We start from the raw sequence: 27,219 nt of genomic DNA, 5'->3' as shown, positions 1-27,219 counted from the left end.
GGTGATGTTTAATTTTCATATTATTTACATGGGGGGAAGAACTTATTATTATTTCAATCTTAAATTTGTTAACAGTTGCTTGTGGCCTACCATCAAGCCATCGAGTCTATCTTGAAGAACATTCCATGTGTACTTAAAAAGAAACGAGTTTATTATACTTTTGTTGCATGGACTGTTCTAAATATGCCTGTTACGTTTGATTATCATTATTGTTCAACTCCTCTGTTTCCTTATAAGTCTTCCTTATGGCTGTTCTTCCCATAATTGGAAACTGAATACTGAAGTTTTCTATTATCAATGATATGTACTTCTCCTTTTTTTTTTTTTTCCCCAGTCCTGGGGCTTGGACTCAGGGCCTGAGCACTATCCCTGTCTTCTTTTTGCTCAAGGCCAGAACTCTCCCACTTGCACCACAGTGCCACTTCTGTTTTTTTTCTGTTTATGTGGTGCTGAGGAATCAAACCCAAGGCTTCATGTATGCGAGGCAAGCCACATTCCCGGCCCCTGTACTTCTCCTTTCAACTGTCAAAGTTTATTTCATACAGTGAGACACCACACAATGTTTAGATGAATAACAAACTACACAGATGACAGTGGTGCCTTAAAATTATACAGCCTAAGAACTGAAGACTTTGCTCAAGTGACAGAATGCTTGCTTAGCAATTATAAGCCCTTGAGCTCAATCCTCATTACTACCAAAAGACAGAGAGCAACTAAATGTCAAGAGGAGACAGATATTCTTACCCTGATTTGAACATTATACAATGTATGTAAGCACATATCATAACACATAAAATGTATTTACAGATTAATTTTTAAGTTAGGACATCATCAAAGAAATTAAGCATGAAATAAAATTCAATCTAATGAATGGTTTGCAAAACATCCTACACAGGTCAAGTACACTGCACTTCTCTCGACTGCTTCAACTTCACTGTGGTGTTTCCTGTCATCCTGACACACTTATTTAATTTTTCAAGCCAAATCCCCCATGTATAACAACAAATTACACCCAGTGAATGGTAAGTAACATACCTTGTATCCCAGACCCAACTGATAAATAGCAAAAATCTGAGCTGCATTAAGCGCATCACTGAATAGGTAAACTGCAGTCATCTGACCACAGAATACTCTGTTAGCATCTGCTGTTTCTGATGAGCCCAGGAAACATTTGTCAAAGGTCTGTGAAGAAAATGGAAGGTTTTGAAGAAAAAATAAATACACACACACACACCTTCTAGGAATAATAAAAAAAAATTGCATTGGTATAAATGTTTTGTCCTGTCTAACCTGTTTCTGAATAGAATAATAATTCACTTAGTATTTCAGTTTACTCCTTCCCAGCTGAGTAGAAAGAAGTCTGCTAAAACACTAAGTTGAAATGTGAAGGCTAAAAAGAAGGAATCAAAAGCCAAGCACCAGTGACTCATACCTATAATCCTAGCTACTCAGGAGGCTGAGCTCTGAGGATTACAGTTCAAAGTCAGCCTGGGCAGAAAAGTCTTTGTGAGTCTGTTATCTCTAATTAACAAAAAAAAAAAAAAAAAAAGAAGTAGAGCTGTGGTTCAAGTGATAGAGCATTGCCCTTGTGCAAAAAAGCTAAGGGACAGCACCCAAGCCTGAATTCAAGAAACTGCCCCCGCTGGAAATATGGCCTAGTGTCAAGAGTGCTTGCCTAGTATACAAGAAACTGCCCACCCAGTCGCCCCCCCCCCAAAAAAAGAATCAGGAAAAGTACTGTAGCTCTACATATGCGGTGGCCAAAAATTCATCTAGAAGAATATATAGTATGAGTAAGCCTTCTCTTTGCACTCTTCCACATATTAAAAGAGAAATTGCTGGGGCTGGGGATATGGCCTAGTGGCAAGAGTGCTTGCCTCGTATACATGAGGCCCTGGGTTCGATTCCCCAGCACCACATATACAGAAAACGGCCAGAAGTGGCGCTGTGGCTCAAGTGGCAGAGTACTAGCCTTGAGCAAAAAAAAAAAAGAAGCCAGGGACAGTGCTCAGGCCCTGAGTCCAAGGCCCAGGACTGGCCGAAAAAAAAAAAGAGAGAGAGAGAAATTGCTGACATTTACTGAGTATCATCCTTTACAAGGTACTCTGCAAACAGATTTATGAACCTTACCACATTTAATCATCACAACATTTTCTGAGGTACACAGCATTTTATCCTCATTTACAGGTTAAAAAAAAAAAAAGAAAGAAAGAAAGAAAAGAAACCGTGGACTAAGACCACAGAGTCAATGACAGACAAAGGGAAAGTGCAGCATAAAGTGTGCTGACCTCTACAGTTCACATGAGTTAGTACATGCACACATGTGTTGCAAGGGATGCAAAAGGAGTAGGAATGGGCAGAAGAGTTTGTGGCCATATTCCTTAGCTTTTGTTGGTGGTGGTGTTTTGTTAAGTTTTCCACAAAAAGAATATTATGAAGACAAGCTGTGTTCTATTACTGTAGTAGCAAAATCAGATTACAAAAATTGACCATTTTGGTATTCCAAAGTTTATAGTCAAGGTTTAAAACTCAAAGTTAAGGCTGGGAATATGAGCTAGTGGCAAGAGTGCTTGCCTCCTACACATGAAGCTCTCGGTTCGATTCCCCAGCACCACATATATGGAAAACGGCCAGAAGGGGCGCTGTGGCTCAGGTGGCAGAGTGCTAGCCTTGAGCGGAAAGAAGCCAGGGATGGTGCTCAGGCCCTGAGTCCAAGGCCCAGGACTGGCCAAAAAAAAACAAAAAACTCAAAGTTAAAAAATCCCATGTCTTTAGTTTTTGCACACACACTATGCTGTTACTTACATCACTGGTGTTGACAAACCATGTTATCTCCCCATAGGAAGCAAGCTCCCCATTCACATAGCATCGAAGCTCACTGTTCTTCCATCGGTTATAAATATGTACTATAGTTACCATGTACCACTAAATAAACAAAACAAAACAGAAACAGTAAAAGCAAAATTGATCATGAGTCTCCCTAATACAACCATGTTGAAAATAATGGGGGAAAAAAAGCAGCGAGATAATAATTAAACCTCAAAAAAATTGAAGTACCTTTATTAAATCCAGTACTTAATACTTCTAGAACAATATTTATACAGGGAGGCTTTTGACTAATGAGAACTTGCTCACTAGATAATTTTACTTATTATGAAAAATTTCAAACATATCCCTCTAAATCTAAAGATCTAGCATAATTATATTCTTTTAAATATGAAAATTAGCTGGGCACTTAGTGGCTCAAGCCTGTAATCCTAATTACTCAGGAGGCTGAGATTTGAGGATCACGATTCAAAGCCAACCTTGGCAAAAAAGTCTGTGAGACTCTTACCTCTAATTAACCACCAAAAAAACCTGGTAGTGGTGCTGTGGCTCAAAATATTAGAGCACTAGCCTTGAGCACAAACGCTCAGGCCCTGAGTTCGAGCCCCAATTTTTTAAAAATCTGAGTATTTTCTCACATCTATGCATTAATGCACATAAACTACACATTCTATTTATCAGTCACTTCTTAATCTCTCTACATTTTAAAGTGTAAAAGAAAACACATATTAAATTGGCTCTACTAAAGTAATTACCATTGACACCTTCTTCTATTTCCACTTAAATTCTATCAGTAAATACTCATTTTATGATCCAAATCGGGGAAGTTAACATTTATCCACTGATTTACACTTTAATTTTTAAAAGTTAATATTGTTGCAAACAACATAACAGGTATACTAATATCATTAAAATAGAGTATTTCAAAAGGCAGTATAGCTTATTAATGTAACTAGTAGTAAAATAACATACCTTTTGCGGCTTGAAATCAAATTTCACACAGTGCTGAAAGCCTTTTCCTTTTGACTTTATTGATGTTATAATCAAACAGCCACCAACAAAATGAGCAGAATAACCAAGACCTTTGCTAGTTCTGAAACTATGAAAAATAAGTTTTCATTTTACCTTGAAATATTCTCATTTTCAAAGGAAAATAATAAAACTAAACAATTATAGAAATACATACCAATATAAATAAGGCTTATCTTTATCTACATTGATGTTATTTACAGGATCCATTCTCAGCCAGGTATGAAATGTAAAACCATTCTGGTATGGCCATTTGGCTATAGGAGGTAATGCAATAGCCTACAGGTAAAAAGCTTTGAGTTACTGACCTGCATGAAAAACTGTATTAGATAGATCAATGAGACTTTACAATGCTATGTACATTTTTACTACATTATATAAATTTATGTCATGGTCAAAATACCTCAAAGCAAAATGTTATCTGAAAGAAGACTTTTAGTAACTTCTGAATCTTCCAAAACATGAAATAATGATGCTAACTTATCAACATTCAGTATAACATGCAAGATATATAAATCATGTCCACTTCATAGAGATTCCAAATGAAAGAGATGGGTGGTGATATCAAACTAGAAATTTGATTAAAAAAAAATTTCAATAGAAAAAAGAAAGATGGGGCTGGGAATATGGCCCAGTGGTAGAGTCCTTGCCTCATATCCCTGAGTTACATAGGTACATAGAAAAAAACACAAAGGGCACTGTGGCTCAAGTGGCAGAGTGCTAGCCTTGAGCAAAAAGAAGCCAGGGACAGTGTGCAGGCCCTGAGTTCAAGCCCCAGGACTGCCCCCCCAAAAAAAGATGGACAAGAATGAAAAAAAGTTAAAGAACCAGCTTAGTATGTTTGTTTTGTAAACCATGCATGTAAAATTAAAGGTTATTCCATAAAATATTTTAAATTTTATTCATAACTCATTTTACCATTTGACTTAAATTTTATTTAAAATAGATTATAAAATGGTAGGGATATTAAATAGCTGAACAGTCTTTAAAAAGGCAATAAAAGCCAGAAGACTCATACCACTAAATTCAAAATGTACTATGAAGCCATAGCAATGAACACTACATGGTGCTGGTATAAGATGTTTGTACCCTGGGTTGCTAATTATGTCACCAAAACCCAAAGTGACAAAAGTAACAATAAATATATTTGACATCATAAAATTTTAAACTATACTTTGAAAAACATTCCACAAGTTTGTAGAAAATATTCATAAATCAAATATCCAATGAAGGATTTCTACCAAAAAATGTAAAAAACTCATATAAGTCAGTAATAAAAAGGCAAATACAACTTCAAATGGGCTAAAGATTAGAGTAAATAAGTCTCCAAAGAAGAGATACAAATGCTAATAAGAACTTGAAAAGACTCTCAACATCACATATCAGTCAGGAGTGCTATATATATAGCTCAGTATTATAGCAATTGCCTAGCAGGAAGAAATGAAAGGAGAAGGGATGAAGGGAGGGGGAGGTAAGTAAGGGAGGGGTGGAAGATACACACACAGCCATGCATACACAAAATGAGATACTAATTATACCCATTAGTAGAATTATAATCAGAAAGACAGAGTGGGGCTGGAGGTATATCTAAAACAGTACAGCTGACCAAATATGACGCCTGAGTTTAAACCTCATTGCCAGCCCCATACCCTAAAATACCAGTGTTGATTGGAACCTCCATCCACTACCATTATAAAATAATACAGCAACTTTGTAAAACACTCTAGAACTTCCTCAAAATGTTCAACAAAGACTACCACAGACCCAGAAATTTCACTCTTAGGTAGAAACTCAATACAACTGCAAACTTATGTACAAAAGTCCCAGGCAGCATTATTCTTAAGAGCCCCCAAAAGTAACAACATCAAGTATCTATTAATGGATGATAATTAAGCAAAAGAGTGACATACAATACTATATCTGTCAATAATATTAGCCATAAAAAGAGATAAGGGGATGATGATATAAGCTATAAATGGATAAAACTTAAAAACAAAACACTAAATGATTTTTTAAGTCCCCAAAGATCACATGTTGCATAATAAATGGTCCAGAACAAAAAAGGAGATTCATAATGTGTAGGGGATATGAAAATGTTCTAAACTTGATTGTAAGAGTTTCACAACTCAGTAAACACAGTAACATTAAATTGTTTATATTAAATACAATGACTACCTGGTATATAAATTATGGCTTAATAAAAGTTAAAATCATAATAAAAGTTAAAATCATAATACAAAGGGTGTCAGTGGGTTTGGAGAGATGAGGGAGAATGATGGGAGGAGTGACACTGATCAAGATGGTGTACACTTGCTGAATTAGAACTCCTTTATATGACTACTTAAAGACAATTTTCTTTAATGTAATACAGCTGGATACTGGTGGCTCATGCCTGAAATTCTGACTACTGAGGAGGCTAAGGATCTCAGTTGGAAGCCAACCCAGGCAGGACTTTATGAGATTCTAATCCACCAAAAAAAAGCTGGAAGGGAGCTACAGCTCAAGTGGTAGAGCACTAGTCTTAAGCATAAAGCTCGGGGACAGAGCACAGGCCCTGAGTTCTAGCTAGCCCCAGGACCAGCACATTAACATTTACTTACTGCAGCACTCTTCCCTGGGAAATTGAAAAAGGCATCAGGACCATACTTCTGAGGCATATGCTTCAACACAGACAGCAGCTTCCCTGCATGTGGAGGCTATGGAGATAATCAACAATTCAATAACCATAATACTCACCACAAAAACACATATTTTAAAATAGGCATGCTTTACTATGCACAAGAATCAGCCAGCCCAGACAAGAAAATCCATTAGACTCTTATCGCCAATTAATCACAAAAAAAAAGCCAGAAGTGGCGCTGTGGCTCAAGTGGTAGAATGCTAGTCTTGAGCAAAAGGAGCTCAGGCACAGTGCCCATGGCCAGAGTTCAAACCCCAAGACCAGCAAAAAATAAAGGGGGTTAGGAATATGGCTCAAGTAGTAGAGCACCTGCTAGCAAACATAAAGCTCTTAAGTTTAAATCCCAATACCAAAATATATAAAGTAACCCTATTTCCCAAACTAAGCTTGTTATTTTTCAACATTAAAATACGTTTCATTGTCAATATAAAGTTAGATATCATGTTTGTTTTAATGCAGATGATTTTTTTATCTCTTTGTAAGATTTCTACTACTAATGACCATTCATACATTATTTTCTTACACATAATTTTCTATCATCAAAATAACGAAGAATTGCATATTCTAAACACATTATTTGAAGATAAACCAAAACCAAAGTAATATACTTCCTCTTCATGACATGACACAGTAAAATCTACACCTAAAAATCACCAGAGACAATTAGAAAACTGGACAAAATGAAACAAAAATTGTCTTCAAACATAGAGAAGGACACCCACAAACAGAAGCAAACAAACCTATCTTCCTTCTGGAGTCAACTTCCATATCATTGCACAAACAAAAGGAGGTAACTATGCGCCTATAAATGCTCTTCCCATTGATCTCTTCTCCTCAATCTGACATTTACTCCATGTGCAGTATTAGTCACTTATAATGGACTAGCATATTCAGCAAGGAAATACTTTCAAAACCAAAGTATTTAGGTTTGTTTTACCCATTGTCCTTTATCGCCTTGAAGTTTACTGAAGAAAAGTTTTAGTTCTCGAACTGTCAAATTATAGCTAGCCAGCACTCCCAACATGTCAACCAAAAGATCTGGAAACAAAACGACAAAATAGTTAGACCACCTATATTTTTTAAAAGAGCTAAAATACGTGGGTTCACTTAAGAGTTTGGATACCAGAATTTCAGGTACACACTACATACAGAAAAATTTCTTACATGACACTAAATATTTTAATATCGCATTTAACCAGGCACTGGAGGCTCACATTTGTAATCCTAACTACTTGGGAGGACTGAGATCTGAGGATCAAGATTCCAAGCCTGCCAGGGCAGGAAATTTCTTGAGACTCTTATCTCCTATTAACCTGGAAGTGGAGGTGTGGCTCAAAGGATAGTGCCAGTCCTGAACAAAAAAAGCTTCGGGACAGCACCCAGGCCCTGCGTTCAAGCGCCAGTACCAGCATACACACACAAAAATTCAAACTTCATTTCTTCATATACACTGTACTACAGAAAAAGTCATACCTGCAATCATACTGTCAACCTTTTCAATTTTCTCAAGTACTTTTTCAACAAGGCCTACTTCCGTGCAAACTTGAAGGTTTCGTATGCTCTTCTTCAGAATGGCTGTAAACATGCTCCAGACTTCTGCTTGGCATGTGATGTCACACTTCTCCAGTAACTCCACCATGCAGATGATACTCTCACCTTCTTGGATAATGAAATTCATCTCCAGATCAAACTGTCCTCCTACAAGCTTCCAAAGGAAAAGTGTACAAAAACGTATTAAGGATATTGCTACTTTCAGTATCAATGTAACTTGTTCCTAAACTTCAGACTCACAATAAGTAATCATCTCCTCCAGTACAATAAAAGGCTCATTAAAAAAAGAAAAATCCAGGTGCCAGTGGTTCATGCCTGTAATCCAAGCCTGGCTGCTCAGGAAGTTGAGATCTGAGGATAGTGGTTCGAAGTCAAGCAGGAAAGTCCATTGAAACTCTTATTTCCAATTAACCACCAGAAAGCCACAAGTGGAGCTATGGCTCAACGTGGTAAGGTAGAATGCTATGCTAGCCTTGAGCAGAATTGCTCAGCAATAGCACACAGGCCCCAAATTCAAGCCCCAACAAACAGACAGACACACAGACAGACAGACAGACAGACACACACACACACACACACACACATACACAAGAATAGGAAGTGTAGCTGTGACTCAAATGATAGACTGCCAACCTTGAGCAAAAGAACCCAGGAACAGCACCCAGGCCCTGAGTTCAAGCCTCAGGAATGACACAAAAAAATAATAATAATCACAATACAAACTTTGTTTTCTTATTACAATTTTCCTTTGCATTTATGTACATGTGACATATATATGTGCATGTATACACATATATATGTGTATATATATATATATATATACTTCCAGTCTCATGTACATCACATACACCATGAAACAAAAACAACATAAAGGGAAAAAAAGATGTGAACAGTCAATTCACAAAAGAAATGACACTGAAAATGTAAAAGGAAAGAATTACTAAATAAAATTTACCTATTTTTTCCCATTATTAATGCTCAAAGTAGGGGCTTGGAATGTGGCTTAGCAGTAGAGTGCTTGCCTAGCATGCATGAAGCCCTGGGTTTGATTCCTTAGCACCACAAAAGCAGAAAAAGCCGAAAGTGGCACCGTGGTTCAAGAGGTAGAGTGCTAGCCTTGAGCAAAAAAAAAGCTAAGGACTGTGATCAGGCTTGAGTTCAAGCCCCAAGACTGACAAAAATAAAATAAAATACAATGCTCAAAGTAGGTAGGAGTGACATGACGGACTATTCTGTACACTCCTGGTGAAATAGTCCTAGGATAGTTTACAATATGAGAATTACACTAGTCAGGTAAAATTAAAATATAAACTTCTAGGTATCCAAAAAGTGTTGATAGAAGATCGGGTCTCCCACAGTTCAGTAGTACTAAGTAAACTTAACGAAACAGAGTCAAGATTATTTTTTTTTAATTCAGGTGATAGTGTTCTTGCCTATAACGCTAGCTGTTTGGGAAGCTGAAGATAGAAGGATCACAGTACGAGGCTAGCTGACTTAGAAAGGTTAGTTGAGACACCTTCTTAACAAAGACACAGATTCAGTGGCACACACTTGCTATCTTAGCCATGACAGAATCTAAATAAACCACAGATCCCACTCAAGCATGCAGTTAGGAAGCTAGTTCTTATCTCAAAAATTACGAGCAAAAAGGGAGATAGAGAGGCAAAGCTCCATAGGAAGAGCACTTGCCTACCAAGTATAATGTCCCAAGTTAAAACCCCAGTATTGAATAAATAAGTAAACAAGCAAACAAACCAATATAGTAAGACAGAAAGATGGTGAAACAGACAATCCTTTATTATTTGTGTGGAAGATGATTGTTAGCCACTGCCAAAAATTAAGGAAAGTTAAAAGGAGTTGTTCATATCTCAGGAAAGTCACTCCATGAGTCTGCAAATCTGGTGAAGATAGATATTCCTAGTCAATCTTAGCAGTAGAAAGATCTGACCCAGATCTGAGAGAACTACCAATCCATGCAGAAGACAGAATGGAAAATGAAGGAGTGACTAAATTCCCAGGCACAAGTAATCTTATTATGAGAAAAATTCAGAAGGCAAAAAAATCTCTATGGCTATTTTAAAATTTTCTTTTAAAAATTCTCTACAATATTATATGTAACAATATTATATGTAACAATGCAAAATTAGTTGGTGAAGCAAAAGCTGCAGGAGAAAAGTTTTTCATGAAAATCGCTTAGACACAATAGTGAAGCAGACAAACTCCAGAAATAAAACATGTTCCACTGGATATAACAAAGCACTAAAAATACACATACACCACACTTGGACTTTATTAAACATGAACAAACCAACCAGTATATGTAAAACAATTACTGCCAAGAAAATACAAAGAGTTCTAACGGGTGAAAAATCCCTTCATGTCTCTCTGTATACAAGGAAATGGGACAAAAGCTTTGTTATAACTTACTTAAAGAGACCTTACCTTCACCTTAATATCACTCACATCAATTTTTCATTTTGATCTGTGTATATTATACTCAGTAACTACCCTTCCAAGAAGCTAAGAATTAATTTTCAAAGTAATTTCCAAAAAAGCCCCCAAATATTTCACCAGCTTTTAAAATTGAGTTTATAACATAAGAGCAATTTCTAGACAGGTGTTTTAAACATTCTTCTACTGTGTTAAATATTATAAAATATGCTGTACAAAGAAAAATTTATGGTAGAAATTATATACAAATATGCAACACACTTGATATACTGTATGTATGTGTACCTATTGCACCTTAAAACCAGGCAGAAGGGCTACAGTATGTCACGTTAACCCTTTCTAATAGTTATTTGAAGCTGATCAACCTTCAAAACACAAATTTGTTTCCAATGACAGGGATCATAATCCAGGTGCAAGCACTAGCTAGTTATTATCTGAGCTGTAGTAATGGCTCTGCACTACAAAATGTAATCTTCCCAAATGTCACAGTAAGTTATGAATATCTGAGCAGCCTAATGCACTTTACTAGCCATGAAATGTGAAAATGTAATCTTATTACCTTTTTTATGGTTGTATTTTTTTTGAATAATGTAGCCTCGATTCTGATGTATAGTCTTTTTCTTCATTTTAGCATGATTTGGTCTCCTCTGCTATAGAGAACATTTTTCAAACTCTTCACTTCAACATATTTTAGTCTTGGCCTGAACTTCATAAACAATTTTTATAGCAACCTTCAGGGTGGCATAACATGCTTCTATAGGTTACAGTTTAATATACACGATTATAGGAATTTTAAGGCATCTTATTCAAAGAACTCAAAAAAATCCTTACAAGTTTTGTGTCAAGGCTATAATCGAGTATGATAAATATTTTTCTTCCCCATGGTTGTACTAGTAAAATTCCTAAAGCCAAAATTAGTTACTAACCAAAGTCACACTTTTTTTTTAAGTAATTATCTTCTCCTCAAAAGATTTATAAAACTGCCCCTGTTGAACCAATAAGGATTGCAATCCAGGTGAACTGAAGCATACACTGAAGACCTATCCCAAATGTTAAATACCAAAAAGGATGAGAGTCACGGCTCAGTGGCGGAGCACCTACCTAACAAGTGCAGGACCCTCAGTTCAAGCCCCAATGCCATCAAAAAATAAATAAATTAATAAATATTAAGGGCTGGGAATATGGCCTAGTGGTAAAGTGCTCGCCTCGTATACATGAAGCCCTGGGTTCGATTCCCCAGCACCACATATATAGAAAAAAGCCGTAAGTGGCGCTGTGGCTCAAGTGGTAGAGTGCTAGCCTTGAGCAAAAAGAAGCCAGGGACAGTGCTCAGTCCCTGAGTCCACGCCCCAGGACTGGCAACAAAAACAAAACAAATAAACAAAACAAAATTTAAAAAGGAACATGACCAAATTTCTTTCCAACTTTCCTCCTTGCAACTGCCTAACGTGCAGGGAGACAAAAGCTAAAGTAGCCACCTCCTCAAATAAAAAAGCGTGGGGCACTGATGGCTCACACTTGTCATCTTAGCGACTCAGGAGGCTGAGACCTGAGGATTGTGGTTCAAAGCCAACCCAGGCAAAAAAATCCATGCAATTCTTATCTCCAATTAACCATCAGAAAACTGGAAGTGGCACAGTGGCTCAAAGTGGTAAAGTGCAAGCCTTAAGCAGAAGAGCTCATGGATAGTACTTAGGCTATGAGTTCAAACCCCATGACTGACAAAAAGAAAAAAAAGTGTAGAAAAGTCCAACAATCTCACAATTACAGAACTGCTACAGTAGCCCTTCTCCCACTGCCACCAACCTCTTACCTAAAGAACAATGCACTTTTACTTTGCACTGCTGTTTTGGTTTCTCTGTAACTAATACAGGTGGTGTATGTTGCATTTTCTTAGAAAGAGGAAATATCCATCACTGTTCTAGATGACCTTCCCCACATTTCCCACAACTCAAAGGAGAGCGGGTGAAACTCACTAATGCTGTCATTTTGACCTACTCTTGAAAGCACACTATGTGTCCTAGTAAGCTTAGAAAGAGAAATCAAAGAACCTAATCCTGATCATTTGCTTCCTGGACAGCTACTGATGCATTCTATACTACTACTCCACCATATGCACCTGTTTTCAATTGAATTGTATGTTCCTCAAAATGCCTGTGTTGGCCAGGTGCAGGGTGGTTTACCCCTGTAATCCTAACTACTCAGGAGGTTGAGATCTGAGGATCATGATTTGAAAAAAAGTCCCCTGAGACTCTTACCTCCAGTGAACCACCAAAAATCAGAAGTGGAGCTTCTAGCAGAGAGCCAGCCTTAAGCAAAAAAAGCTCACGGACAGTGACGAGGCCCTGAGAGCTCAAGCCCCAGGACTGGCACAAGGCCCTCAAAAAAATTTTCATTTATTGACATCTCAACCTCTAGTGTTAAGAATGTGACTTGATTTGAAAACAGAGTATTGCTGAGTGATTAAGGTAGGCCCTGATCTAACATAATTATAAAATAGGAAAATTTGCACACAGACATGCACACAGGGAGAATGTCTCATAAGGATGAAGTCAAGGAATGCCAAAAATCACTGGCAAGCCTCCAGAAAGTAGGAAAGAGATATGGAACAGATTCTCACAATTCCCAGGAAAAAAAAAAAAAAAAAAAAAAACAACCTGCACTAGCCTACGGAACTGTTAGGCAATAAATTTCTGTTTCAGCCACATAGTTTCTGGTACTTGTTATACAGCTCAAAAAATAATAAGCCCCAGAGTCCCCTGAGCTTCCTTTTTGATTCTGCCAGTAAGCATTCTTAAAAACTCTGAGAAAAACTGATGATGACCCCAAAACTTTGCTCCACTTATCTAAGCTCCCCAGAACTTCAACAGAGTAACACAACACTGAACCCTCCCCTCCCTCCCTCCCTACAAGTATGGATTGGTCATAACTTTCTCAGTCACAAACAATATATTACAGAGTGACATATACACTGACAGTAAATTATTCCTAAATTATTCTTTTAAAAAATCAAGTGGGAGAATGGTAGCCTTGAGCAAAAATGCTCAAGGACAGCAGCCAGGCCCTAAGTTTAAACCCCAGGACCAGAAAAAGAGAAGGAAGGAAGAAGGGAAGAGGAAAGAAAGGAGGGAGAGAGAGAGGAAAGAAGGAGAGGGAAAGGGCATGAGAGAGGAAAAGATCTCCAAACACTTGGAAATTTCTAAATAACTAGTAGATCAAAGAGGAAGTCTCAAGGGAACTTTAAACAGCAGTACGCACTTGCCTTATGAAACTGTAACAACTCTGTACATCACTTTGACAATTAAATAATTTTTTTTTAATCCACACAGTGAGAACAAAGGAGGATATTCTTAGGAGAGGACCCCAAGGGCTCAGAGCTATGTGCATACAAAATGATGCTTATCAAAATGAACTCCAAGATCTCCATTCTGCTTTCCAGAGTGGTTGAACAAGTTTACACTCCCCTCAACAGTGTAGTAGTGCTCCCTTTTAACCACATCCCTGCCAACATCTGTTGTTGTTAGTTTCCTTGATAATAGTCATTCTTACTGAAATGAGGTAGAATTTCAATGCCATTTTGATTTGCATTTAAATATTTCTTACCATTATATATTGTAGATCTAGATGCTATAGGCCTAATGTGGTCTGGTGCATTTTTTAAAAATCTGTGTTTTCACATTCATCAAAGTTTATTGTGATAAAAGTAATCATTGACCAAGGATTCTACTATCATGTGTCATCAAGACTGAGCACAGGAATAAAAGAAGCTAGGAACTTTGCAATGTTGTTATCATTAGAAAGGGAAACAGAGAACTAACATCAATAAGCTTTTCCATAAAAATAAAGAGAAGAACAACAGAATAGGCACATAGAAGTACTAGGCTAATGTACTTAAGAACTACTTATTTGATATGAGGTTGACCCAATTACATTGGATGAAGATTATGTACACAAAATTATGTTTATGCATACTTAGCACATATATGTTAATAAATACTAGTATATTTGTTAATGAATATTTAATCCTGTTGGATTTATTTAACTGTGAAAAAATGAGGTGGTTTAAAGAGAAAAATAATTATTTATTATTACTCATTGTTCACTTAGGTACACTTTAAAAACTCTCCTCTGGAAATCAAATTCAATTTTTTAATGTTAATAAAAAGATTGTATAGTTGTAAAAAAAAATGAACTCCAAGAAATGGAAAGGAACTTTTCTATTGTACTGTTTGGAGTTCTTTCTTTTTCCTTTGGTTTATTCTCTTTTGTCACTGTTTTTTATTTCTGTATTCTTTGTCTTGTATATAAATTTATCTGATTTGAGGAGAAGGGGAAGCACAGAAACACTGGGACAAAGGGTGATAACAATTCAGCAGTGATACTCACTAGACACAATTTTAGTAATGAACTACAAAACTTGAGGGGAAGGGGGACCAGGAGGGAAAAAAATACCATGAATTGATTTAAAATTTAAAAGGTAGTAAATCAAAATTTGTGGGCCAGAGCTAAAAGAATGCTGAGAAGGAAAGGTGTAGCATTAAATTGCATGTATTAGGAAAGATATATCATATCAATGTTCTAACCTTCCATTTTAAAAACCTTGTACAAAAAAAATATAGGCCACGAAGAAAGAAAACAATAGAGAAAAAAGAAGAGCTAGTTCTCTGTAATCATTCACCAGCAAATTAGCAAAATAAACTTTGGGAGGACTAATAAAAACTAAGAGAAAAGACACAAATTGCCTGTATCAAGAGTAAAAAGGAATATCACTACACATCTTGCAAGCAACAAAAGTATAAGGGAACACGAACTCTATAAACAACTAAACTGACAACTTAGATGATATGGAATATTGTAAAAAAAAAAAAAAAAATACCAGCTACCACAATTTTCCAATATAAACTATACAATTTCAGTGACCCAGTATCTATTAAGGAAATTCAACATGTAATTTTAAGACTCAAAAGAAAACAACTTCATATGGCTTTGGCAGCTCATACCTGTGATCCTAGCTACTTGGGAGGCTGAGATTTGAGGATTGCAGTTCAAAGGCAACCCAAGCAAGAAAGACTGTGAGATTCTTATCTTCAATTAACCACTAGAAAACCAGAAGAGGCACTGTTGTAGGGAGTACAGCTGACTCCATCTTGACTAGGGAAACATGGTAGGAAATGTTGGGAGTAGATTATATCAACCTGACCCCAAAATTCTGCTTCTGTAAATGACTTGTTTGTTGATTGCTCTACCCACTGCATCAACCTCCTACATAAAACTTGCTTGTTTGTTCCTTGCTCTACCCCCTATGTCAAGCCACTATATCTGTGCTATGCTTTTACCCTTATAAACCCCAGCTCAAGGACTGTTAGGGGACAGTGTTAGCTCCAGAGTCTACACTGTATCCCTGGCCGGTCAGCCTGCTTTTCATTGTCTTTCATTGTATCAGTTTCAGCTCCAGAGTCTGTGCTGCATCCCTGGCCAGTCAGTTCGCTTTTTGCTTCCCCAATAAACCCATCTTTTTGCTTGAGTCTGTCTCTGAGTGGTGGAATCTTGGAGGGACTCGAACCCCCTTAACAGCACTATGGTTCAAAGTGATAAAAAGCGCTAACCTTGAACAAAAGAGCTTAGGGACAGTGCCCAGGCCCTGAGCTAAAGCTCCAAGACAGGAAGAGAGGAAAAGAGGGAGAGAGGGAGGGAGGGAGGAAACTTCTTGACTACTTATAAAACCTAGCACAATGTAAATGTTACATAAAGTTCTTGATTGTTTTCAGTATTTTTGCTGTATTGGGATTTTTCTCTGTGTTTCCAATTCGCAGTTAGTTGAATCCAAAGATGAAAAACTCACAAATATCAAAGCCACAGGCTGACAGACACAAAACATGAACCAAATGCAGGGACTACTTAGAGAAGGAAAAAAAGAAAATAGTGATGATTTTATTTTAAATAGTGATGCGTATTTTTTTGTGTGTGTGGCAGTCCTGTGTTGTATTCTGGGAGAAAATCCATGGAGCACTGTTAAAGGTGACAAATGAGTTTTATTAGTAAGCTTGCATCTTCCTTGCCCCGGGCTGCCCCAGAGCTAGGAGCCATTGCAGCCTCCAGGGGGGTGAGTTTCTTTCCTTTCTTCCTTTCCATGGGCTTCTCCTGTCCATAGGCCTCTCCCCTCTCTGAGGAACTCCACTTTCCACATGGCTCTCCTTGGGCCTCCGCTCTCCACGGGCCTCTGCTCGGCTCTCTGCGTCCGCTCTGGCATCCACAGGCACCAGGCTTCGGACGTTCCCACAGGCCTCAGGCTCCAGGCTCCTCAGCAGGCCTCAGGCTCTTCTCCGCTCCTCTCTGCTCCCCTCTGCTCCTCTCCAGCCGCTCGCAGCAGGCCTCAGCTCTGCAGGCCTCTCCTCCCTTCGGTCCCAGAGCTAGGCCGCTCCAGCCTCCATTCTCTGCAGGCCCAGACTTGGGCTTCCCTGGGCCGCTCGTGCGGGCTCAGGCCTCCTCCATCCGCAGGCTCGGGCTCCCCTCAGGCCTGAGAGGTACCCGGGCACTGCTCAGCTCCACGAGGCACCTCCTGGCTCCTTACTTTCTCGGCACCTCCCAGCCCACTGTTGGACACTCTCTGAGCCCAGGAAGGACAGAAGAAAGGACGGAGGGACGGAAGGACAGAAGGACGTTGGCTGGGAGGAGCCTCGAACCCAGAAGTGGGCTGCGGCTCAGAGTCTGAGCATGTCCCAGTACATGTATAAACTGGCAAATTCTAGTACATGTATGAACAAATACTTAACTCCAATTTTATGTCCCTCAATACATTTTACAGAGCAGAAAACAAAGCAAAGACAGTACGGAAAAATCCTTATGTTAATTCCCAGTAATGTAAAAAGGGAAAGAAAATCCTATGGACTGTTGTTTCTCATGGAGAAACAAAGTATTTACTCAGTTAAGAACTGACCTTGTCACAGGGGTAACAAGACAATATTTCTATATACTAGCAATGAACATATGGACAATGGAATTTTAAATACAGCAACTTTTACAATTGCTAAATGTGTATGATAGTTATATTTAAGAAAACATGCACAGAAAGATGTTTAAAAAAAAAAAACGTAATATGATGATGAAAGAAATAAAAGCAGACCTAAATGCACAAACTGACATTTGTAGTACAATCAACTTTCCCCAAACTGACACATACAGATCTAGCACTGTCGATCAAAAACACAGAAAGATTTTCGCAGGCACAGAAAATATTAGGATTTATATGGAAAAAAGCAAAGGAACTAGAACAGCAAAAACAATCTTGAAAAAGATCCAGTGGGAGGAATCACTTATTACACAGCTACAGTAATCAACACTGTGAGGAACTGGCAGGAGGACAGACACATAAATCAATGAAACCGAATAGAGAATTCAGAAATAGAACCAAACAAATATGCCCAAGTGAGTTTTGACAAAGGTGCACACACCAGTGCAAGGGAGGAAGGAGTCTTTCAGCACCTGGTGCTGGAGTAATTAGATACACCCACAGGAAAACATGTATCAGAATTTATACAAAACTAAATCTGGACCAGGAATGTAAATATAAATATAAAACTTCTAGTTTCTATATATATATAACATTATGTATAACATATTATATTTATAAGTTATATACATACACACACAGGAAATTTTTACAACTTGGGTTAGGCGAAGAGTTAAGAAGCAGGCTCCACAGAAAAAACTGACAAACTGGGCTTTATCAAAATTAAAAACTTTTACTCACCAAAAATGAAATGACAAACTACAGGCTAGGAGAAAGTATTTGCAAACCACATACATGACAAAACAAATACTTAAAATACAAAAAGAACTCTCAAACTCAATAGTTAAATACAGCAACCCACTCTGAAAATAAGTAAAAGACACAAGCAGATATTTATTGAAGAGGTTATATAAATAACAAATAAACACCTGAAAAAACTTCAACAACATTAGCCACTAGGGAAATTCAAATTAAAACACAATGAGATGTCACCACACAAGGCTCAGAATGCCTAAGGGAAGAAAGAGAAGTGAAACAACCAGTGACATCAACTAGTGGTGAGCACTTGGATAAACGAAACCACTTCCCTGTCCTGGTGGGAATGCAAACCACATAGCCACTGTAGAACACAGTTTGACAATTTATCGTAAAAACCGAACATGTGAAATGAGTTCCTGGCACTTTTCCCAGAGAAATGAAAACTTACATTCACACAAAAACAAATGCTGGTAGCAGCTTTATTAGTGGCCTCCAGAAGATGGAAAGATCCCAGATGACCTTCAACAGTGAAATGGTTGAGCTAAAGTGCAACTATACCACATTACACAACCATCAAAAGGAATCATTTCAACAAATCTCCAGAGTATTAAACTAGCTGAAAAATCCTGAAACCTATATGATCCCATTCACAAAATTCTTGAGCTGACAAAATTATAGAAATAAACACAGTGATGGTTGTCAGGGCTTCTGATGGGACACAGCAAGAGGAAAGTGGATGTGGCTATAATGAGGGATTCCTACGTAACTATGAGGCATTTTCTGTAACTTGATTGTACTGATGTCAAATTACATAGTTTAAGATTTTCCCCACTAGAAGAAAAGAAAGAAAGAATACAAGGGATTTATCTGTATAATTTCTTCAATCATATGCTAATCTACAACTGTCTGGAAACAAAACATTTGATTTATACAAGCTAGGTAGAACAAGCATGGTGTCTCAGGCCTATAATCCCAATACTTAGGAGGCTGGTCTGAGCCCAGGAGTTCCAGGCCATGCTGAACAACACAGTGATACTCTATCTCAAAAAAAAAAAAAAAAAGGAGAGGAAGAGGGATTTGTCACGGGGCTCATTGTTCTGCTGATTATTTACCAATAAAAGGAAAAGCCTTATTAACTGAGAAGAACTCAAACTGGTAAAAAGAACCAAATTCAAAGGCAAGGAAATTCATCAGAACACAAATTCTAAAATCAGCTAGAGATTACAACCCCAGATTCAGATTCTTGCTTTGATTTTCTCTTCCACTACCCAGTAAAAATTGAAAGTTAGTATATTTTGCCACTATGCCTAAAATAGGTTTGCAAAATATAATACATCAAAAAGACCAAGTATCTATCGATATCACATAAAGTTTAACTATGTATTCTATTGACTGAGCTCTGATACTTGCATTATAGGATAAATATGCAAATTTGAACCTTCAAACGGGAAATGAAATTTTCTAAATCCATTACATAAGTTCAGATTCATGCCGGCACTGAAGGCTAATAAATCATTTAAACCTTCATACACAGAACCTTTTTAAATTTGCATTTATCTACAGTAAATACTGCCATGTTCTTTAATAGATTGCAGTTCAATCTAGCAAAGTAGTGATTTATAGCAGTGACATATTTTAAAAATCAGAAATATGTCACTGTTGACAACTAGTCACAAGTCCACTGAACTTGGGTTATGTTTACTTAAACACCATAGGATATGAGGAAGATAACAAACTGTCATACACTCCAGACAAAAATCAATTCTTTCAGTGTAAGCTTGATTGTGTTTATAACTTTAAAACCATAACATCAGATACAATTTAATCCTGATCATTTTAACACATGCTAACTACTGTATTACCACTCCCTCCATCCCAAACTATTTTAAATTTTATGGCATAACTTTATAATTTAAAACCCTATCAAGAGAAATGAGAAAACTCATGAAAAAAAATCTGTTGCCTCTCACAAAATATGGACCTTTACATCTTTACAATAATTTCATAACAGAATTCTGATATAAGGAAATTTACCAAATGTGAAAGTGTTAATAATAATAAAATGTCCTTTGCAACACCTATGTTTTTCTCTGTATTGTACTTGCTCTTTCATCCCAATCTATTCATGGCATTCATCTGTGAATAAAGTCACAGTACTCAGACCCAGGCCACTGAAAGGTCACTTCAGCCAAGCTCGGCACATTCGCGTCCCATTCTCCCTGTCACCGTGAGTCGTCCAGTAGTGGGCCTGTGAGCCCAGTCAGTTCAATAAAAATCACTACCAAGAACTTTTCTTTTAATTGGGAATTAGAAAAGTAGGGTTTTTGACCTTTGGGCCAGGTGCTAGAAAGAAAATGGTTGAAGGCTTCCAGTAGATGCTTTCTGTGGGATGTAGACAGAAAACCCATGAGCACCATGAATGAAGGAAGGACATCCTAGTAACATCAACTCCCTGACTCCAAGCTCCAGATACAGCAGTCCCCTGGCCCACCGGGCTGTTCTTGGTGCTCTAGTCTGCTCCTTAAGGTACTATCTCTTACAAATGAAAAATTAGAGATTAACTACAAAAGCAAAGAAGTAGCTGGATTATGTATTGTAGCAATTATTTGTCAAAGCATTTCATTTTTTATCCATAGATTTTAACAGTCTGTTGAGTGGAAAGCCTTTTCACAAAAGAAAAACATTTTGTAACACTCTTCTAGTCTGCAAAAAAAAAAAAAAAAGCATTCCTACTTTGGCTAAATTTTGTTGTTTAAATAAGCCAGAAATTGGAAGCAGGGCTCATGCCTATAAGATAAACTACTCAAGTTCCTTTGGCGTACCCCCTGTGGTCATCATATAGGATTTTGGTTCACTGGATATTGTATATATGCTTATCTGAACTAGGGAAGGGAAAGAAAAATGAGGGAGGGTGTAACAAATAAGACAAGAAATGTACTCACTACCTTATTATGTAACTGTACCACTCTTTGTACATTGCCTTGTCAATAAAATTTAATTAAAATAAACTACTCAAGAGGCTGAGATCTCAGGATCACAGTTCAAAGCCAGGCTGGGCATGAAAATCTGTAAGACTCTTATCTCCAATTAATCACAAAAAAAAAAGTCTGAAGTAGAGCTGTGGCTCAACTGGTAAAGTGCTAACATTGAGGGGAAAAAAGCTCAGTGACAGCACTCAGGCCCCTGAGTTCAGGCCCTAGAACTGGCAAAAAAAAAAATCTTGGGATAAAATTTTATTTGCATATATGAAAACAAAATAATGAAACCTATGGAAATTAAGAAATGGAGAAAGAAGCTGGGAGCCAGTGGCTCACGTCTGTAATCCTAGCTACTAAGGACTCTGAGATCTGAGGATCACAGTTTGAAGCCAGCACAGGCAGAAAAGTCCCTGTAAGACTATTAGCCCAAATTAACCCCTCATGGTAGAGTGCTAGCCTTGAGCACAAAGAGGCTCAGAGATAGTGCCCAGGCTGACTTAAAGCCCCACCACGGATTTAAAAAAAAAAAAAAAAGAGAGAGAGAGAGAGAAAGAAAGAAATGGGGAAAGAGTCGGGCACTGGTGGCTGATACCTGTAATCCTAACTCAGAAGGCTGAGATCTGAAGACTATTGTTCAAAGATAGCCCAGGCAAAAAAGTCTTTGAGACTCTTATCTCTACTTAATCACCAAAAAGCTGGAAGTAGAGCTGTGGCTCAAGTGAGAGAGCACTAGCTTTGGGTAAAAAAGCTCAGTGTCAAGGCCCTGAGTTCAAACCCCAAGACTGGCACAAAAAAGCAGGGGGGTGGAGGGTGGGGGAGTAGGGAGATTAATAAAAGGAATGAGACTGACTAAAATAAATTGCACATATGTGTGGAAATGCTGTAATGAATCCCCCTTGTATAACCAACGTACGCTAGTAAAAAATAATTAGATACATAGATACATGGATAGGTGATAGATAATCTGGAGCTAAGGGTCTAACTCAGTGGCAACTGTACATGAGGTTCAATTCCCAGCAGCACAAGAAACACAATCAGAAATGAAAACATAAAGAACAACATCTGCTAGGTGCCAGTGGCTCATGCCTAGCTACTCAGGAGGCTGAGATCTGGAAGATCCCACTTTGTGATCAGCCAAGGCAGCAAAGTACAGAAGACTCCAATTCCAAAATAACTAGTAAAAAGTTGAACCAGGCCAGACGCCAAAGGCTCACACACACATGTAATCCTAGCTACTTGGGAGGCTGAGATGTGAGAATTAAGATGCAAAGCCAGCCCCGGCAGGAAAGTCCCTGAGACTCTTATCCCCAATTAACCACCAAAAAGTCAAAAGTGGAACTGTGGTTCAAGTGGTAGAGAATCAGCCTTGAGCAAAAAAGCTCAAGGAAAGCATCCAGTCCCTGAGTTCAAAACCCTAGCACTGAAAAAGAAAAGAAAGAGGGCTGGGGATATGGCCTAGTGGCAAAGAGTGCTTGCCTCATATACATGAAGCCCTGGGTTTAATTCCCCAGCACCACATATACAGAAGACGGCCAGGAGTGGAGCTGTACTCAAGTGGCAGAGTGCTAGCCTTGAGCAAAAAGAAGCCAGGGACAGTGCTCAGGCCCTGAGTCCAAGGCCCAAGATTGGCAATAAATTAATTAATTAATTAAATTTTTTAAAAAAGAAAGAAAAAAGTAGTTAGCTCCTCTATGTCTGTAGAAAATCTCTTATCAGTGTACATGACAACTTCAACACAAAGTAATTCAGGGTATATTAGACACTCATATACTATCAAGTTCCAAAAAAACAGGATTTAGGGGGGACAGTTCTTAAGGCCTAGCAGTTACTAAGAAGGCACTCTATACTTCTACGCCCACAGCCCAAGAAATGATTTTTTTAATTCTTGACAAAAATCCAATAAAACAAAGTACACATTTCCTTTATTTCTTTTATTAAAAAGCCTACTTAGAGCCTGGGGGGAAAAATCGGTATATATTAAAAATACTCAAAAGTAGTTTTTTGTTGACACAGAAAATGAACTTAAAGTTTAAGTTCAAAAGAACACAATTCACAATACGTTGCTGTTTGTAAATGTATTTCCTTGAAGAGCTCTTAGCATCCCTACCCCAGAAAACTAATGGTCTACACCTAACCCCAAATCATTGATAAAGCCAAAGATACTCCCACAGTTTTCCCAAACACAGCCAGGTGTGTGTTTCTAGATGGTTCACAATAAACTGTTAGCAATGGCTACCTCAAAGTAGACTGATCTTTAATTTTTATTTTGTACATTTTTCAAAAAATGTGTATTGCTTTAAAATAATAAAACAACTAGCTTGGCAGTAGTGCTGCAATCCAAGGATCTGGGAGGTTGAGCTAGAAAGATCACAAATTTAAGGCCAAACTGAGCTACCTAGTGAGATGCAACCTTAAAGGAAAAGCCATAAAAACATATAAAGCAACTTAAAACTTCAAACCAGTAAAGGGTCTGTCAACATCATACATGATTCTTCTCAATCAGTTTTTGTAAATTGATTAGATCTCCTGCTCAAATTCCCATGTTCTTCATCCATCTGAATGGGAGTTTGTGTGTGTTTCTGTATCTGTCTCCCTCCAAAGCCTATCTCTTTGCTTCTGCCTATCTCTGTGTAAATCTTATACTGTCTTTAAGTCTCCCTTCTTTCATTCTGTTTCTCTCCCCATTACACCACATAACTCCTAGCTCTCCACATCTGTCTCTAATTCCTGATGTCCGCATACCCTTTCTTTGGAGTATACGTGTCTTGACATTATGTATCCATATCTTACTGTGAATCTGTCTTCCCCTCAAAGAAGAGACCTTATTCTACTGGAAAAGCTCCCAGCCTCCTCTCAATCTCATTTCCTTCATCAATATTCTGTACCCTGAGTCTGGGTCCATCTGCCATCTGCCCACTGTTCCTGCTCTATTTTCTGCCCTCTCACTTTCCTCACAACCCTCATGCTGTCTTCTTCCATTGCTTCCCAATGATTTTATTTTTATTTTTATTATAAAGGTGATATATACAGGGGTTACATAAGTCGAGCAAATAGTACATTTCTTTTTAGATAATGTCACTCAATGGTTTTTTGGCTTTTGGGGGTTTTTTGGCCAGTCCTGGGGCTTGAACTCAGGCTAGTCACTGTCCCTGAGCTTCTTTTTGCTCAAGCTAGCACTCTACCACTTGAGCCAGAGTGCCAATTCCAGCTTTTTCTGCTTATGTGGTACTGAGGAATTCACCCCAGACCTTCATGCATGCTAGGCAAGCACTCTACCACTAAGCCACATTCCCAGTCAACTCAATGGTTTTTAGGTAAGCAAAGTTCACATCACTTGAGCATTAACACATGCTATGCCTACTCCTAAAAAATGCATTCTCTCTAACTGGGTTACACATGATTATTACAATCAAATCTGTCTGGAATATTCTAACTTACAAAGTAATATGCTAACCACATTAAAATTGGGTCAACCCACAAGGAAAAGCCCAGATGGTTTCACTGGTGAATTCTACAAATCATTGAAAGATACATTAATACAACTCATCACAAACTCTTCCAAAACACTGAAGAGAGCACTCTCACCACATTCTGAGATCAATATTACTATTATAGTATATAAAGTTATCACAAAGAAGAAAACCACAGACCAGTATTTCCTATAAATATGAAAACAAAAATTCTCAAAAAACTTTGAAAACAAATCCATCAACATATAAAAGTAATTTTACAGCATGACCTGAAGGAATTTATTGCAGAAATACAAATTTGATTTAACGTCCAAAAATTAATAAATGACATACCATATGAATAGTCCAGAAAGAAAAAAGGGATTACCTCAATAAACACACAAAAAAAGCATTTGTAAAATCTAATACTTTTTCATGCTAAAAACACATAAGCTAGAAGTAGAAGAAAATTCCTGATAAAAAGCATCCCCAAAAATCTCACAATTGACATCATATTTAATGAAAGTATCACTATGACCTAATAAGGTATTTTATCCTCATATACATGTGTATAAATTATATGCATATTACATATATACACACAAACCCACACTGCAAAGCATAAATATGTGATGTGATGTGTGTGTGTGTGTATGTGTGTGTGTGTGTGTGTGGTTCTAGTGCAGCAGTTATAAGAATGTCCAGTGCCTGGAATATGATCTCAAAATACTACTTCTGACTAGAGAAATTCAGGGATTCTTGCAAAAATTAATAGCTATTCAAGGTCTAGAGATAAAACTGAAAAGGTGAACCTGAAACATCTTATCATACAAAATAATAGGAATATAATCAAGACAAGTAGGATTGTAACAAAAAGATTCAGGAACCAACCTGAATAAGACCCTATGGGCCAAATATAAAGCAATTTAAAGTTCAATAAAAAGCGAAGGAAAAGGTGACATTTTCCAAAAAGAAATGTACTCATTACCTTACTTATGAAATGATAACCCCTCTGTACAACACCTTAATTATAACAATAAAATTATTTTTTTTTTGTTGGCCCCTGAGCTTTTGCACTCAAGGCTAGCACTCTACCACTTGAGCCACAGCATCACTTCTGGCTTTCTGGTGGTTAATTTGAGAGTCTCATGGACTTTCCTGTCCAGGCTGGCTTTGAACGGTGATTCTCAGATCTTAGCCACCTGAGTAGCTGGGATTACAGGCATGAGGTACTGGTGCCGAGCTAAAATTGTATTTTTTTAAGTACCAACTGTAATCAAATGCATATTTCATTCATAATGTTTCAAAATTTAAATAACAACTAAATGGTCTCCACTAGAGGATTAAGGATTTTAAGAAGGAAAATATCTATTATTTTGAAAACTAATAAATAAAGGGAAGGAACTAAGCACTTACCCTGATGGTCATGGAAGTGTCCAATGGTAACTATGCCACTAGGTAACCAAATACAGGAGAGAGGGGCTAGGAATATGGCATAGTGGCAAGAGTGCTTGCCTCATATACATGATTTGATTCCCCAGCCTCATATACATGGTTTGATTCCCCAGCACCACATATATAGAAAATGGCCAGAAGTGGAGCTGTGGCTCAGGTGGCAGAGTGCTAGCCTTGAGCAAAAAGAAGCCAAGGACAGTGTGCTCAGGCCCTGAGTCCAAGGCCCAGGACCGGCCAAGAAAAAAAAAAAAAATACAAGAGAGAAAACCATCTCTTCATGGAAATATCCTAGTTAACACTACACACACAGACACACACACACAGCTATTTATATATCTATATATGCCATAGATGTAGATATAGATATGGATATAGATATAGATATAGATATAGATAGATATAAAACAACTTTTCAGATTCCAGAGGAATAATGAGTCTAGAAAGGGAGCATCCACAGCAGGTTACACGACAGATAGTGCTTCAAAATTGCCTCCTGATGAAAGAACACAGCACCATCTAGAGGCTCACCACAGGTATGGAAAGGCTGAATCTGACAGCCTCTACTTCTGCTATCAAAATGGAAGAATTACAGAGAACAGAGGAACATGTTTAACTACGTCAAGGAAATGCAACCATAAAAACTAAGACTGGAAAACTAAAGGCCAAAAGGTTCAGGCTATTCAACAGATAAACTGATCTGAGACTTAAAACACATTAAAATATTAAACAATGTTAAATTATGGACTAAAGATATATTCTTAGATGCTGTACTATAAAGGGAAGGAATTATCACAAAAGCTAAGAGATCATAATTGGAGGAAAGAGAGTTGTAAATGGACTCTAAGATACTTAGGAAAATTCTATTTCTTAATCTAAGAAGTAGTTTCAAAAGAAGTAGTTTCAAGGTCATTTTCCCTTTAGTTATACATTTATTCTGTTTAATATTTCCAACTTAGTTTATAGTGAAATTTGTTTATATGAGGATTGGTTAATTTCTTATCTTAAAATGCCTATATTTAAACATTAATCGCA

General features: G+C 37.6%; 1 protein-coding gene and 1 long non-coding RNA gene across 2 annotated transcripts in view; both read right to left on the bottom strand.

Annotated features, from left to right (window-relative positions):
• The window catches only part of Lrba (LPS responsive beige-like anchor protein), a 417,455-nt gene that overhangs the window by 363,437 nt on the left and 26,799 nt on the right, over positions 1-27,219 (bottom strand). Inside the window, exons 2-8 of the mRNA XM_048333588.1 lie at positions 8,009-8,240; positions 7,473-7,573; positions 6,456-6,551; positions 4,013-4,134; positions 3,799-3,925; positions 2,806-2,925; positions 1,036-1,182 (exon numbers count right to left, since the gene is read on the bottom strand). Of these exons, the coding sequence (XP_048189545.1) occupies positions 1,036-1,182; positions 2,806-2,925; positions 3,799-3,925; positions 4,013-4,134; positions 6,456-6,551; positions 7,473-7,573; positions 8,009-8,240 (945 nt within the window). The remainder of the gene's footprint in view (positions 1-1,035; positions 1,183-2,805; positions 2,926-3,798; positions 3,926-4,012; positions 4,135-6,455; positions 6,552-7,472; positions 7,574-8,008; positions 8,241-27,219) is intronic.
• On the bottom strand, positions 17,484-26,795 carry LOC125341543. Its single transcript, XR_007209004.1, has 3 exons — positions 26,785-26,795; positions 25,935-25,942; positions 17,484-19,292 (listed from the first exon to the last, which is right to left on the bottom strand). It is a non-coding gene; the product is annotated as an uncharacterized LOC125341543 (long non-coding RNA).

This window comes from Perognathus longimembris, chromosome 24, assembly GCF_023159225.1.
Source record: "Perognathus longimembris pacificus isolate PPM17 chromosome 24, ASM2315922v1, whole genome shotgun sequence".
Lineage (NCBI taxonomy): Eukaryota > Metazoa > Chordata > Mammalia > Rodentia > Heteromyidae > Perognathus > Perognathus longimembris.
Note: the sequence above shows the minus strand (reverse complement) of the source record. Positions and strands in the feature narration are given on the sequence as shown.